Source organism: Eretmochelys imbricata, chromosome 1 (genome assembly GCF_965152235.1).
Source record: "Eretmochelys imbricata isolate rEreImb1 chromosome 1, rEreImb1.hap1, whole genome shotgun sequence".
In the NCBI taxonomy this organism is placed as follows: domain Eukaryota; kingdom Metazoa; phylum Chordata; order Testudines; family Cheloniidae; genus Eretmochelys; species Eretmochelys imbricata.
The window spans coordinates 237,631,269-237,647,536 of NC_135572.1; the positions used below are offsets into that span (position 1 = coordinate 237,631,269).

Consider the following 16,268-nt stretch of genomic DNA (forward strand, 5'->3'; position numbering starts at 1 on the left):
ATTCTCCAACCTGGGGTGCCTTTTACACTGCTTCGCTATGAGAGCAACCATTCCTGGTCTGCTCTCTCACCGCCTTCAACATGTAAATCACTCCCAGCTATATTGTATGAGTGCTATAGCCAGCCACTCATCAATTACACTTCAAGGCAACACCAGCAAACTCCCAGTTCCAGACTTTCTCCCAGAAATATGTGTCTTGTACTGCCCAGCACGGGACAGTACACACTCATGTAAAGTCCATCAGTTCATTAATAGAAATTATATGCACAAATCTTACTATCCCAAATGAAGTTTCCCAAACACTTCAATCCAAACACACACTGGTTTAGATAAAACAAATAAGTTTATTAACTACAGAAACATAGATTTCAAGCGATTACAAGTAATCGGGCATAAGAGTCAGAATTGGTTACAAGAAAATAAAAGGTAAAACACAATGAATATCTAACTTAAAAGCTAAATGAATTCAAAGCAAAAGTTTCTCTCACCACATGCTTCACCAGTCTTATTTCTACCAGGACCACTCCCCCCAGTTCAGTGTTAATTTCCTTGTCCTTCAGGTGGTGTTGATGCCTGAGAAGAAAGGGAGGAGTATTTTGGATCCTCTGTTCCCTTTTCTTATAGTCCTCTTTTTCTTTGAAAATCATCTCCAGCTGAGGTTCAGGAAACAGATGGTTTGTGGGAATGAGAACCTCCAGCTGTTTCTTTTCCAAAATGTAGATTTCTTGCTCACGCACTTTTTCCTGCCAAAGAATGGCCACTTAAACAGGTGATACTACATTTGATTTTGTTGACACCTGGCTGAGGTGTCAGTTTGCCTTTTGTCTTTGAGGAACTGCTTTGTGTCTGCTTTTCTAAACTTGGAACGTGTCTCAGTAATATTATACAGTAGAATCTTATAACTTTACATACAGTGTTGTCACATATTTTACCAGGACAATAATGATCAGCAAATTATGAGTTTCCAAATGATACCTCACAAGGCATACTTTGTACAAAATCCATTTTGTATTGTAAAAAGGGTGAACATAGGGATACAGACCGTCACAGTTACTCTGGAGCTTCATTAGTGTGTGTCTTGCTTTCCAGTTCTGGAGTACCCTCAGTTTGTCGCCTTTGCCTTTCAAGCACAATATATTTCAAAGCTTCACAGGTTAGCTTCCTAAAAGGATAAATATGTGGGATAAATACAAAGTAGCCTTCTTTTCCATTTACAGTTGCAGTACAGTCTAATATTCTAGTGGTAGCCAGATATACTTTTATCAAAATTATGAATTAAAAATTAAAGATCACTCTTGTCATTGTTTCTGTATGTTCATGACTGAGACTAGTGCTGGTGTCTCCCAGTAAGTGCTGACTATTAGATCAAAATTTTTTCCTGCTGGAAAAAGACTGACCACTCACAATAGAAATGACTGGTCATATTTCATGTGTTTCAGAGACTTTCAAACTTGCTGTCAGTGCTACATTTTTAAAAAGGTTCACTTAACAGTGGTTTAACCATTGTTAAATTAACCACTCTTCATGTCCTCCTCTCCAGTGAAACAACCCCCTCCCCAAGCCTAACCCTTTCCTTTCAGTCTTGAAAATCTGATCTCCCAGTCATTCCAATCCTAACCTGCATTTCCTGTGTCCTCTCCTACATCGTTACTGTCAAAATGCAACTTCTGTTTGATTGTTGTTCTTATGTAATTGTAATTACCACAAGGCAAGTTTTAACACTTGTTTTTGTGACTTGCTATGTAATTAGATGTAGGTGATTTTAAATGTGTTCTGTGTTGCACAGAAGGCAGTGCAAAGTAAAAATTGGGGCCTTACAGAGCCTGCAAAATGTCATACAGTAAAAGTAGTTTTAAAAAATAAACTTGTACGTAAAAACAAGTGTCAGTTTGTATGGATGAGAATACATTGCTGAATAATTGCAAACTCCATGAGACTGAATTAACTCCTTAACTCTGTAGGATGACTACAATCATATCCATGGAGGCAAATGGACAGTGAGTAACTTGCGCTTGTATCTAGAGAGTACTCGTGGAAAGGAGGTCACTAACAAACTGTTCGATGAAATTCATTGGATAATTGTGCAGTCGCTGAAGGCTGTTGCAGTGAGTAGTGTTAATAGAATGCTGCCTGTGTTGCCCTCATGGCTGCAGACTTTCAATAATCATGAAAACAAATTTACAGTAAAGAAAAAAACTAAAGCAATTCATTTCCTGCTGCTGGATTGTTGTTTTGAATGCTGATGCTCTCATGCTGCTGTCTTCCTTTTTTGTTCTTTTTAAAAACTGTGTCACCTCTCAGTGTCCCTGTAAAGCTGAGAGTGCTTGGAGAAACCTGATTGGGTGGGCAAGCTGTTTGTGTGTATCTTAAATGAGTAAATTAATATCTGGGGTGCTGAAACCATCACAAATTCTTACTCTCATTTAAAGTCACTTTATACTGCCCTTGTGAATTACCCTAAGCTCTGCCCAGAGCCATGATGTGTTTCAGTAGTAACAAATTTGTCGTAGGAGGAAATAACCTGGGAAGACAACTTGTCAAACAAAATGCCAGGGTGTTAAGGTTCTTTCTTCCATTTTGTTTAGAGAATTTGTATAACTTATTTGCAGCTCTCTGATCTGTGAGTAATATAGTTATCCCAAACTCATGCCAAAAAACTGTGGCACCATCATGTTTCACCTTTCCTCCTGAATAGCTTGACAGAGCTTTATAGTATATGGGTAACTTGCAGGCATTTACAGAAGGCAGTTTCCCAAAGTGCCAAATTAGATGGTAGAACAGGGGTTGCCAACCTGTGGCTCCGGAGCTGCGATGCGGCTCTTTAGAGGTTAATATGCAACTCTTTGCATAGGTGCTGTCTCCGGGGCTGGAGCTACAGACATTAACTTTCCAATGTGCCAGGGGGTGCTCATTCCTCAACCCCCTGCTCTGCCCCAGGCCCTGCCCCCACTCCGCCCCTTCCCCCGAGCCTGCCATGTGCTCACTGCTTCTCTCCCCACCCCCCAGCCTCCTGCGCATGCGAAACAGCTGATTGCAGCAGGTGGGAGGGAGGTGCTGGGGGCTGGAGCAGGGGGAAGCTGATGGGGTGCTGCTGATGTATTACTGTGGCTCTTTGGCAATATACATTGGTAAATTCTGGCTCCTTCTCAGGCTCAGGTTGACCACCCCTGTGCTAGAAGAAAAGGCAGCTCATCCCAATATTAACAGAATTGTAAAAGAGAAGAGAAACAATGTGAAGAGCGGAAGGAAAACAAATAATGTACAGAGGAGGAAGTGTTCTGATAGCTTCATTGCTCCTTTCTATTTCCTAAACTTAACAGGAGAAATGCTTTTCCTTCCTTCCCCTATGCCCTGCAAGACTGAAAACCTTTCAATATTAATTTCTGGAAACCATCTCTACTGACCTGTTACAAAGGGTTCTTTAAATCAGTGGTTCTCAACTTTTCCAGACTATTGTACCCCTTTTAAGGAATCTGATTTGTCTTGTGTACCCCAAATTTCACCTCACTTAAAAACTACTTGCTTACAAAATCAGACATAAAAATACAAAAGCGTCGCTGCACACTATTACTGAAAAATTGCTGACTTTCTCATTTTTACCATATAATTATCAAATAAATCAATTGGAATATAAATTTTGTACTTACATTTCAGTGTATAGAGCAGTATAAACAAGTCATTGTCTTTATGAAATTTTAGCTTGCACTGACTTTGCTAGTGCTTTTTATGTAGCCTGTTGTAAGACTAGGCAAATTATCTAGATGAGTTGATGTACCCCCAGGGGTATGCGTACCCAGGATTGAGAACCACTGCTTTAAATGATCCGGTGAGTGGTGCACAGGAGAAGCATTCATACTTTAAGACCTTAGCTGATGCTGGAAAATGAGTGATTTTCTTGAGAATTTCCATCCCAGCATTACTCAGTCCCTAGTCTGTTTTAGTTTTTATGACCATAGTGGACTTGAGATAAAGATAATGATATAGAGATAAAGTATTTTAAATATAAGGATCTAGTCAGTAACTGGGGTTGAACTCCATCTTTGCTGCATCGTTACAATGCTATAATAAACATTTGGATAAGTTGTATTTAATTTGAAAGTGAAAGTGTTAATGATTAGGTAAATTTATATATTTATATATAAAAATGAAAGTATTTCTAATTTCATGTATGGCTTGAAAGCCTTTAACACTCTCTTGTCTTCATACTCACCAGATGCTGTAAGATACACAGGTGAAACTGAATGAAAGCTCTGTAGTCAAATATGTTCTGTTAATACACTGATTAGTATGATAATACTCAGACACCGCTTGAGAAGATGACATTTTTATAAAAAACAAGTCCTAAATATATTAGTAAAATGTTATTGTATAGGGAAGTCAGAGCAGAAAATTTGTACTAAGAAAACTGCCATAGACAATTGGTATTATATTTGTACATGATACCTAGAAAAATAATAGTAGAGAAATATAATAATGTATAATCTTTCAAGTTACCTAGTAAATCTTTCTTCTTTAATATGCATACATTTCTTCTTAACTTGTTTCAGCCTGTAATGAACAATGATAAACACTGCTTTGAGTGCTATGGATATGATATTATCATTGATGACAAGCTTAAGCCATGGCTTATTGAGGTAAAGTTATGTACATTTTATAAACAACCCTTATCACCGTTTCCTTTCACAGTATACATCTGTTCTTTCAAACCTGAGCTTGAGTTTTCCCTTTTCCAGATGAAGGTGTTTAGGGAAGGGTGTTGGAAAGTAAAACGGGCAACAAAATGGGCTGTGAGAGTTGCAGGATATCAGAATTCAGGAGAAACCTCTGTTCTGGTCTGGTGAGCAAAAATCAAATCCAGGTCCATTCATGATGTGCTTGGACTCCAGGAGCTGTCTGAAGGCCAGCAATCTTACTACTGCACCAGTAGCTGGAAGATTGGCACTGGCTCAGTGCAGTGTAACTCCAACTCTGCTAAAACTCAGATACTATGTAAAACACAGCTTAAAATTGTAGGAAAGCTAGAAAATAGGGGATACAAATATTAGAAGAATAAGCCTGAAATAATGCAGGGTTGTATACATTTATTGTATGAATTATATAAACTACTCTGGTATGGTTAACTCCTGTCCAAACCCCATGTCTCATGTATCACTGCCCTATTCTTTTCCCCTACATCTTATCTGTATACGTAATGGTTAAGCATACATTTAAAAAACTGTCAGATGACTTACCCTCTTTGCCAGCCAGATAAATGTGTGAAAATGGGGAGTTCAGAGGAGGGATACAGGTAAAAAGCAATACACCAAAATAAAGAGCCCCACAGATCCATATGTAACAACTGCTAGGAAGGGGCAAAGTGAGTGAGAAACTTGCCTCTTCTTTATTTGGTGTGAACTAAAGGTATAAATCCCCAGCTGCTGCTTGATTAGCATAGCTTCCAACAAAAATCTACAGCTATTAGAATAGGGTCAGGAAAGACCCTAAGGAGAATGAATGATACTTCAAAAATAAAATCTGTAGGAAATACACTGTTTCCTTGCAATGGTTTTGTTCAAAGAAAAGGCTCTATGCTGAAATGCTGATGATTAGTTTATAGGGTAGAATTCATTATCATTGTACGTTCTGTCTGTGTGACCATATTTTAGTCAAAAAGAAGTTGCTGAAAATGAAATGTTTTTGTTTTTAATAGGTCAATGCTTCCCCTTCTCTTACCTCCAGTACAGCCAATGATCGTATTCTCAAATATAATCTTATTAATGACACACTTAACATTGCTGTGCCTAATGGTGAAATTCCAGACTGTAAATGGAATAAATCTCCACCAAAAGAAGCTCTTGGAAATTATGAGATTTTGTAAGTTTTAGCAATGTCCTACGTAAATATGAACATGTCCTTCTTGAGAGAGAGAAGATTAATTTAGAACTATGTAGATGTGATGAAATTCATCCAGATGTGGAGGAAAAATATAAAGTGCTCCGTATCACTTATTTACCATGTTTAGGGCTGGAATAGCAGCTTCCAAGGGTTTGCACTCCTGCCTGGGGCCTTAGTTGTGGGTAGATGTCCCCTTCCTGGTGAGCCCCTGCACTTCACCTTTAAAAACATTGATTTATTCAGGGTATATGTTGGTGAAATGAATTTCACTCTTAAAGATATATCTAACAGATATATAGTATGTATTTTAGACTGCGTATAAGGCATGGGTAACAGTTAAATGCATTATATGTACCAAGAAAATTTTTAAAACTCTCTTAATTCATAGGAATGATGACACCCAACCGTTGTGATTCATTGATGGGATGTTAACAGTGAATTTAACCTGGTATAATGAATGTGTGATGCAGGGGGAAATTAGAAAAAGAGTATCCCTATTTTAATGTATGAGATGGGCTTACGCATTTAGGGGGATGCTGAATTTGTAATCAAATTCCCTATTCCATTTGAAACCAGTTTCAAAAGCTAAATGTTTGAGAGCCTGGTCAGGAATTAATAGTACTGTAGTACAGTATGTTAGCTGACCCACTAATTCATGCCATCTATTTTATCTAAGACCCCAATTCTGCAAATACTTATGCATGTGAGTAAATTTAGTCACATACATAAGTGTTTGCAAGATTGGAGAATACCTTTATAATTAATGTTAGCTATGTGATAGCTATGAACACTGATGATCCGCATTTAGTATTAGTTAATAGGTTCAGATGGAATCCTGTTTGACTGAAAAATATTGTAGCTGTATCTTTTTATTTTGATTATTGACATTTATATATTTAGAGTCAAATTCTGCCTTTGGATGCCTCCAGCAACTGTTAAATCAATGGATAGTGGGATTATCTCAGACCATACTGAGTTTGTACATTTAAAGAGATACTTGTCACTGTGGCAAGCTTCACAAAATACTTATCAAAAATACATTAAATTGATGGGTACTTCTGATGTTGATAGATTGTGTTCAGATTGAATCTTATATCTTGACTATCTAATCAGCCCACCCTTTTTGCTTAATTCTATTAACTTTGTGTCACAATCCAGCTTTTCTGATGTTGCAGTTGTTTCTGTGTTTGATACACTGGATTGTGACATGACTGAATAAGCAGCAAGCTAATGTTTCTATTTATGCACAAGTCTATTAGTCACAGGGATGAGAAAAAAATGCAGAAGTACATGCCTCAAATAGTTTCACAAGCTCTACAATTATTTGTGTCTGCTGTAATAGAAACTCTGAGGATGATGTGCCTGTTTTTCATAAATAGTTACTGAAGTATAATAAGGCTCATTTTATTATAGTGTCATAGGGTTCAATCCTGTGAACACTTACTCACATGAATAACTTATGTGAGGAGTTGCATCTTAAAACGAACTATTCATGTGGGATGAGTGTTTATAGAATAGGATCCATACTTTAAAAATGTGAATGCTAAATATTAAACAAAAAAGATGTAAGGAAAGGTCATTCTTATGATCTCTGCTGTCCAGTGATTAGGAGACTGAGAGACTGAAAAAATAATTATATTTTAGGTATGATGAAGAGTTGGCACAAAGTGATGGAGCTGATCGTGATTTGAGAAGCCGTTCTGGGCAATCCATTGGACTAAAAGGAAATCGAGCAAGAGATTCAGGAAAGCCTGTGCTCACCACGTGGAAGTAGTGACAAAATCAAATTAATATCAAATCAGTAATATCTTACTGAAACTCAGTGCTATACTCTTGGCAGAAAATTTTGAACTGAACACTCTGGCTTTGGACAGCTTTCTCTCCTTTGGACAGCTTCCTTCTCTATTGTGTATGGGAGTTAATAACTCTGAAACAGGACAAAACACATCAAAGAAATATTTGTACCAATATGAGACAGGTTTGTATGAAACAGGCTTTGTAACGTGAGGTATCTAATCAGCTATTCTAATAGTAAACTCACTAGTTTACTGCAAGAGTATTATGCTGCATGTGGCTATAGCAAATCAATTGTAATGTAAAGAATTAACATATTAATTGCATTAAATTTTTAAAAGCATAACTACTCAGACTTGAGAACCATGGATATTTTTTCAACAAATGGCTGTTTTCACTTATAACTCTCTTAAAGAACCTTCTTAAGAAATCTGATGTTAATTCAAAGTATTCATTTTTAAACGAACCACTGGTTTGGTGTGCAAGATTTTGTTTTCCAGACTGTATATTGTAAGTAATCTATCTCTACACTTGTAATTATACAGTTTTAACTCCTTTGTAATGAATTAAGTGTGTAAAAAATTTGTGGTCAGGATTGAGTATAGATTCTGTAGGAAACCTAGAAAAAATAGAATTTTGGACCTCAGGGTGTCATTTCTCTGTGTTCCAGGATTAATCTTGAAAATAGAATCTAGAAAGGTCAGAGGTGATGAGTATTATTGTTGTATAGTTTACATTGGCATGATGACAATTAAATTCCTTGATACAAGTGCAGTCTCTTCTGGCAACATTTACAATACAAGCCTTGCTGAGCTGTGATTGTCAATGCACAGTTAATGATTTTTAGCTAATGTTGAGATTTAAAAATAAATAAATCCCAAAATGCTGAGATTTTCAGATGCATTGAAGCTATAACTCCTCCGGAATTAAAATTACATGGAAGGGGAGAATCTCTCATATAGCAAGTTGCTGTGTTATCACATTTGACATTTATTTTTACTTCTAAGGTGATTTTGGACATACCTGAATAAACTTCTTCCTGCTTTTCCTCTTGAACATACTGTAATAAATGTCAACCCCGCTGCTCAGTGATGCCTGTAAATCTTTGCTTGCATCTATACAGCTCTTTATATATGTGTGCGTAGACATAGGTATGTCTGTATTTTATATATTTTATGTTCTGTAACAAAATTCCATTGCATTTAATAAGCCATCTCCTATGACTCTGATGTCAGAAGGTACAATAGCTACAAATAGCATAAAGCGACATAAGTTAAAAAGTCAATGATTGCAGTCTTTTAACTTGTAGAATATTATATATATAAACTAATCAATTGTATGATTGGCGGCTACCTCTGATGTCACAATTTTAGCACTCATCAAGAAGATACTCAGAGCTGCTTTAACATACAGCCCAAATTTTGCGGGAGAAAGAAATCTCCAAAAGTACTTGAGCTATCATAATAAATCTCTGCTGAGCACCTGGATCTCCCTAAAGGATTAATAGCTATATAGAATGAATGAGGGACATTTTATATGCAATTCTAATCATTGTTGATCTTGTAGGTTCTGTTTACATATAGAAAGTCAAATGCAAACCTTGGCATGTCTTTCCACCAAATCCCTGGTCCTTTAAAGTTATGGAAATTCACCCCTTTCGTTAGGAGCACTGTAATAGGTCATCAGAAGATTGTGTCTCGAACTGAGATTAAGGAGTACTTTTTACATGATAAAGAAATTAAATCCACATAATTTCCAGCTCCCTCATGTATTGTTGTGTACCTCATTCTGGGTTTTGTTTGTACATTTGAGCCTTGGCAGGGTGAGACCTATGTCTGGAATAGATTTCTGGTATTGAATGCCATATTAGTGATGACTTGTTTAAGGGCAGATGTTTCCTCCTCCACCTCCTAGGCACTTGTTGCTAGGAAATGTGCAATGGTTTAGGCATTTGGAAATATTACACTGCTGTAAACAGGAGTATTTTACAGCATGGTTGATTTCTTAATCTCTTACAGCTCCATTTTTTTTCTAATTTCAGAACATCCAAACTGTGATTCTTGGCTCTTTCTCCCCTTTCTACATCCCATCCATGCACAGTGGATCTATCTGGTAGCATTTGGCTACATTCATTCTCATAGTTCCATTACAGTAGCCTCGCTAATACTATCACTGTTATGTATTGTGTGTACTACCTCATTACCCTTTTTCTGTATGAGGACTTTATGGGGTGAAGATGGTGTATGGAGAAATCGGACTGTTTGCAGTCAAGATCAGACTCTTTGCCTTTATGTATAATGAAGTTTTATTACACTAGAGTCATTGGGACATTATTAAGCCTGCTTCTAAGATGGAGCTAATGTGGACGAGCAGGAATAGGCCTGGGATATGTTGTATTAATGGCAGTGGAATAAATGGGTCTAGAGTCAAAGATAATAGTATGATCCTGGCACTGTACACCATTAAAGAGTTAAACATCATTTGGGGTTTGGAGTACAGGAACATTGACCATTTCATGGCAAGCGCGTTAGAAAATTAATACAAATGTTTGGAAAATTATTGGATACACAAGAGAAAAAAGAATAAAAACCCAAACAAAGCATATTGAAATTGAGTGGTTATGCAAAACACTTAAAACCTATTAAAGGCCCCTTTTTAGACAGAGAATAACTATTAGTTTCTTATTCTGTCAAGCAATCCTTTTTAGTGGGAAAGAAATGGTTAGTCTTGTTAAGTTTCAAGTGGACTGCTCTGCATGGTCATACTTTTCCTGTTTTTTACAAGACAGTCTAAAGGGGAGAAGATAGGATAGCAAAGCAGTAGGGGAAATACAGTATGGCTTTCATTGATCTCAGTCACAGATAGATGCTTTGAGCTGTCAGATAAACCACCTCAGCTATTTCTCTGAACCCTGGCTCACTTCCCTGGTCTGGGATCCCATCTCAGTGGTCTAGTCAAGTACCTCTCCTTTACTGGTCCTTCTCAGGCTGGGCAGAGTTGGATGAGCTGTCTCATCCCACCATACTGGTGCTGTGCAGTGCAGTTGGTCTCAGGATCAGGTGAAAAACCGAGGCGGGGGGACATGAGTAACATAGAGGGAGATGGAAAGGAATATGAGGGAAGGGAAGACAGCAGGATCTTGCATGCATCAGACTGGGGTCCTTCATGGTCCATTAGTGATAACAGGGTGTCATCACTTGTGTGCAGGTCTGGGTGTCCTGATGACTGAGGGTCCCCAATGAAGGGCACAGCCTCTGGAGTGGGACAGAGACCTGCCTGCCTTTTCCCAGGAGTCCACTGCCATTTTAATTCTCAAAGTCCACCCAAAAGGGCGTGATGGGTGGAATAGCCCATACCCTTGTTACTTCGTCATCCAATTTGTCCTAATTGGCAACACATTAATTTCTGATTCCATTCTCCCTTTGTTTGCCAGTTATGATCCTTACGCCGTCCTTGGGTGGTATCAATAGATGGCTCCTTTTTTGACTAATCCAGTCTTATTTTTCTAACTCTTGCTGACATAGAGAAACAATTTTATGTAACAGGCTAAGTTGGATTTTCATTACCGGACAATTTAGAGCGGTGGTTTTCAACCTTTTTTCATTTGGAGACTTATAAAAAATGTCAAATGGAGATGTGGACCTCTGGAAATCTTAGACATAGTGGGGTCCACAGACCACAGGATGAAAACCACTCCTTTAGAGGACCAGGCCACTGCACAACAGATAGCAAGGCCAAGTGCTACTTTTACAAGCGGAGAGACTTGCTGCAGAACACACCCGTGATGCCGCTGCTCAGTTCTGGCATCCCACTGACATTCTAAAGAATAAGTTCTTTGAGGAAGGGACAGGATATTGCTGCACATTTGTACATGGGGCCCTGACTTGGTTAAGGCAGCTCAGCATTACTGCAATATAGGTGATAGATGATGATAATCTGTATATGCAAGTGGCTCCTACCTGATGCTGTTACTGTTGGCATCTCTGGTGTTCCATAGTTACTTCCTTAACACTTTTATGTGTAAAGAATGTGCCTTGTTGCCTTGGCTTTGCCTATTCCTTATTTCTAGGACACTTGTTGTCTTTTAGAGATGATGATCTCCCTCAATATTTTTAAATCTATCTGTAACATACTAACTTTATCCCAATGTACATCTCTCCTAGAGATTTAACTTCCATTAATTCACATTCAGCATTAACCAAGTTGGGACATAGTTGTTTCTAAGACCTCCATCATCCTGTGACAATTAAGTGCAACTAGAAGGCACTTGCTGTCATTTCTTGGGCTCCTGCCTTTGAAATTCACATCCCTGTGACAAACAGTGGAGTGCAAATCATTTCTATTTGGTTTATCTCTTGTCTGTTTTTTTTAAAAATTGTTTTATACCTGATACAGTGATGACAAATCAACAGTGGTTCATTCCTGCTATTCACATTGAGTGTTTTTATGTAATTGTTTTGTTTTAAAAAGGGGAGAGGTGGAAGGTGTTCAGGGGTTCACCTGTTACAGACCTAGGCGTTCTTTAAATCAAAAAAATAAATAAATCTCTCCCAATCATGTTGTCTTCCTCTGCTGACTTTGGGTGAAGTTGCAGCCCTGTTGAAGTCATAGGAGTTTTGCCATTTAATTCACAAGAGCCAGGATTTTGCCTATGGTGTATACTAAGTTTATATTTATGTGTTTGGGTCACACATAATATTCTCTCACACAGAGCACAGCAAAGTTATAGAACATCTGTATATTGTTTATATTCTGGACGTTTTAGTAGTGTAGCTGTCATTTTGGGCCTGAGGCTGGTTCTCATCTGTGTTCACTTTTCTGTTGGGAAAGTATATTCTTAATTTGTTTTTTAACACTGTGGTGAAGTATCTTTGAAAAATCGTATTTTACAAGCCATAACCTTCTCAAAATGTTTCTGAATGTAATGTGATCACAGGTTTTTGTATATAATTTATAGTGATGATAGGAAATTCTGACTTTAATTTTAAACACCCAAACGTTAGCAAATTCAAAGTCATGGCCATGACTCAAGCCTCTTGTACACAGCAAAGTATTTTATAGTATTGTATAAGCTGTTAATTTTATGTCTTTGTAACGGTCTCCTGCAGACCCATAAACATGTGTGTAACAAGTCCCTTCCAAATAAGATGACCATATAAATAGTCAAATTAACTGAGTCCAGTGGGGCTAAATTCACTCCTTTTCCCAAATTAAGAGTTTGTGTGTGGATATAAGTGAACAACCAGAGATTTGGTCCTTGTCTTTTAGACGAAAAATTAAATTGTTTAGACTGCCACCAGAATGACTGTCTTCCTGATCCCTCTTTGTTGTTAAAACAATGGGTCACAGGGTGGATGTATTGGGCTACTTCCCTTTCTCAAGTCCTTTTTCAAGCAGGCTTTGGCAGAGGTAAAAATTATTATTCTTAGTTCTAATATATAAAAATTTAACAAACACGGGTATACGAAATGAGAATAGAAAAATTGTATAAAATATGTGATTAACCACTATCTTTGTGCTCAGCACTGTAGAGAAAACAAACAGGAAGACATTCTCTGCCTTGAAGAACTTACAGATAAGTGAGACAAGATTCAGAGAGCAAATCACAGGCAGGAACCTCAACTGTTAAACTGTGTGTGTGTGTGTGTGTGTGTGTGTGTGGTCCTAATGAAAAATAGTGCTTCTTTAGAAGGAACTTAAACAAAGTAAAGATACAGGCTACAGCTATACGAGAGAGTTTAAAGCAGCAGAGCTGCAGTAAACTCTAAATGTAACTGATCTAAGCCAATGGGAGTGAACTCTCGTCAGCTTAGCTACTCTAGCCCAGCGAGCGGCGGTAGCTATGTTAGCAGGAGATGCTCTGCCGCTGACATAGCGCTGTCCATGCTGGCGCTTAGGTTGGTGTAACTTACATTACTCGTGGCCAGAGCCCTCCCCTCCATAGGTTTGGGAGGCCCCCGCACTTCAGGGGGGGCAGGGCAGCCCAGGGGGCTAGCATGGGCCTGGTGCCGGCAGCAGGGGTTGGGCCTGTGCCCCATACTCACCAGCCCGGGCGTTTATTTCCTTTTCTTGCCCACAGCCCCACAGGCTCAGGCTCAGTCTCTGGCAGCAGCAGTGAGCGACCTGGCCCCACCCCGCTCTGCTGACTCCTGGCGTTGCCTGCCGCCACAGGGTCCTAGCTCCCCGCAACCACTAGTGCCAGGGCAGGCTGACCCCGCCCTTCTGCCTCAGATAGACCCTTCCATTTTCCGATGGGACCTCCACCAGCACAGGGGGCCCCCAGGACATCTGAGTGCCAGCCAGTAGTCTCCATTGTCCCTCACCCATCGTCCAGCACTGGTGTCCCCCTAGTGCCCCACACCTCCCCCTTGCACTGCCCTTTCTCCCCCCTCCCAGCACTGGGTAGGGTCCTCCAATGACACCTCAAGGCCAGGGCCAGCCCTTATCACTCCCCTGCCTCAGGGTCCTCCTTGCCTTTCAGCTCTTCAGCCTTCAGGTCCTTCTCCCCACAGTACCACCCACCAGGGACTGGGATCCTCCAACCATCTGCTTTTCCGCCTCCCCTTCCCCCTCCCAGCCCCCAGAGAAAACAGATCTCCGAGACCCTCCTCCATGCTGGAGGGTCCTGGGGTCCCCCAGCACCAGGGCACATATAGGCCCTCCGAGAGCCACCCAGTTCCCGAGACATGGGCTCTCAGTGTTGCGAATGTGTAATTACATTTTCAAAAAATCCACTGAGGGTAATGAGACCATATGCACCTGGGAAGTGAGTTTGCTGTAAGGAAGTCCAGGAAGGTGGATTTCAGAATGTAAGCAGCGTGACACTGATCGTGATCGGTGAGTTTTTTTTTTAAATTATATGAACTTCATTATAATTATAAAAAAGAACTACAATATAATATAACATAATTATACAGCTGGGCGCTATCAATATTTAACCTGCCGCCAGCCGCTGCCCTTGAAGTTCACTCTAACCAGATTTCCCCTGTATAACAAATATTAAGTAGGGCCCCATACAGGCTAATTTGCCCCAGGCTACGCACCCCCCTAGGGACGCCCCTGCTCATGGGGGTGGTTTTTTCACGGTCCCGAGCAACATAAGTTATACCGCAGCAAGTGCTAGTGTAGACATAGTCCTAGTACACGGAGCGTGACAGCGCGTTGTTTCATGTATGAGGACAACATGGCCTCAGGCACAGATCCTCAACGGTATTTAAGTGTCTAATTCTCATTGCTTAAATACCTTTTGCAGATCTGGGCCAAAACAGGAGTGGGAGAAGGAAACAAAGGGGGCATATACATATGTTTATTTTAAATTGTTTATTCCTAAGGAACACAACCCTGTACTGCTCATTAACTAAATCTAAAATTAAGACAAAACTGACAACAGCCACTCTCAGGTCACCCAGAAAGTTTTTTCTAGCTGGACTGGGAAAAGCCTAAGGCTTACCATGCTCTCATTTGAGAGTAAGAGATTATTATGATTATGAGCCCCTTAGTCCAGTACAGCGAACCTTTGCACTCAGCCAAGCAATCCTAAAATGTGGTCTGTTGTGCAAAGAAGTTTGGCAAGACTTGGCAGCTGCCCCAGGGGAGCAAATACATTGGAAAGACAGTCTGCAAAAATTCTGACTTCAGCTAGTATAACTTGACAGGCAGAGCTAAAATAGGTAAACTCCCTGTCCCTAAAATACTACTCTTCACATGCTCAAGTGATTATTGGACTGACAGACAGCAATGTATGAATAATTAAACAGACAAGCACAACGCAGGCAGGATAATTATTATAACTACATCTATAAAGGGGATATTTATTGCCAGAATTGGATATGTAGGTGAAATTTACTTACTAGACACAACACTAATGTTTCTTTCTATTAATTCTTTAGTATGGAGATGATAAAACTTTCACAAAGAACAGCTTTCTACTGCTGCTTTAGGAGCTTTATTAGAATAAGGGAAATAGTATTGTTCCTAAATCTACTTTTTCCATCTGCTTCACAGTAGAACTTCTGCCTAGAATGTCCCCTAGTCCTTCCTGCCTGGCTTCCTGCTATAGAGTTAAAAAAACAATGCACATGTTTACACAGAAGACAGACGGTGCTAAACTATAACACTGGAACACAACAGATCAGGCTCATCTATCTGGAGAATAATGCTCTGTAATTATAAACAGTTCTTCTTAAGCAATCACCATTCAGTTTACACAAGTGGGTGTATAACCAGAAGATAATTTACATTGTGGGTCTGATTTTTAAAATAGCCTCTTTTAAGCCTCCACAGTTGTGGGAACAATTTCATGCCATCTGGTAGTTTGATATTTAAATATTAACTGTTATAGTACTGACATAATAACTACTCAAGATAGTTAAGTCTCAGGCAAACTGCAAAGAGCTACAAAAGGATCTCTGAAAACTGGGTGACTGGGCAACAAAATGGCAGGTGAAATTCAGTGTTGATAAATGCAAAGTAATGCACTTGGAAAACATAATCCCTACTATATATATAAAATGATGGGGTCTAAATTAGCTGTTACTACTCAAGAAAGAGATCTTGGAGTCATTATGGATAGTTCTCTGAAAACATCTACTCAATGTGCA

General features: G+C 39.2%; 1 protein-coding gene across 8 annotated transcripts in view; it reads left to right on the forward strand.

Moving 5' to 3' along the window:
• The window catches only part of TTLL1 (TTL family tubulin polyglutamylase complex subunit L1), a 33,860-nt gene extending 25,136 nt beyond the window's left edge, over window positions 1–8,724 (forward strand). For 6 of the 8 annotated variants that reach the window (XM_077825982.1, XM_077825956.1, XM_077825966.1 and 3 more), the window contains 4 exons: window positions 1,962–2,105; window positions 4,548–4,634; window positions 5,690–5,853; window positions 7,519–8,724. In XM_077825982.1, coding sequence (XP_077682108.1) covers window positions 1,962–2,105; window positions 4,548–4,634; window positions 5,690–5,853; window positions 7,519–7,648 — 525 coding nt within the window. In that variant the 3' untranslated portion in view covers window positions 7,649–8,724. The remainder of the gene's footprint in view (window positions 1–1,961; window positions 2,106–4,547; window positions 4,635–5,689; window positions 5,854–7,518) is intronic. The other 2 variants (XM_077825974.1, XM_077825991.1) reach the window with 2 other exon arrangements.
• The last annotated feature ends 7,544 nt before the right edge of the window (window positions 8,725–16,268 follow it).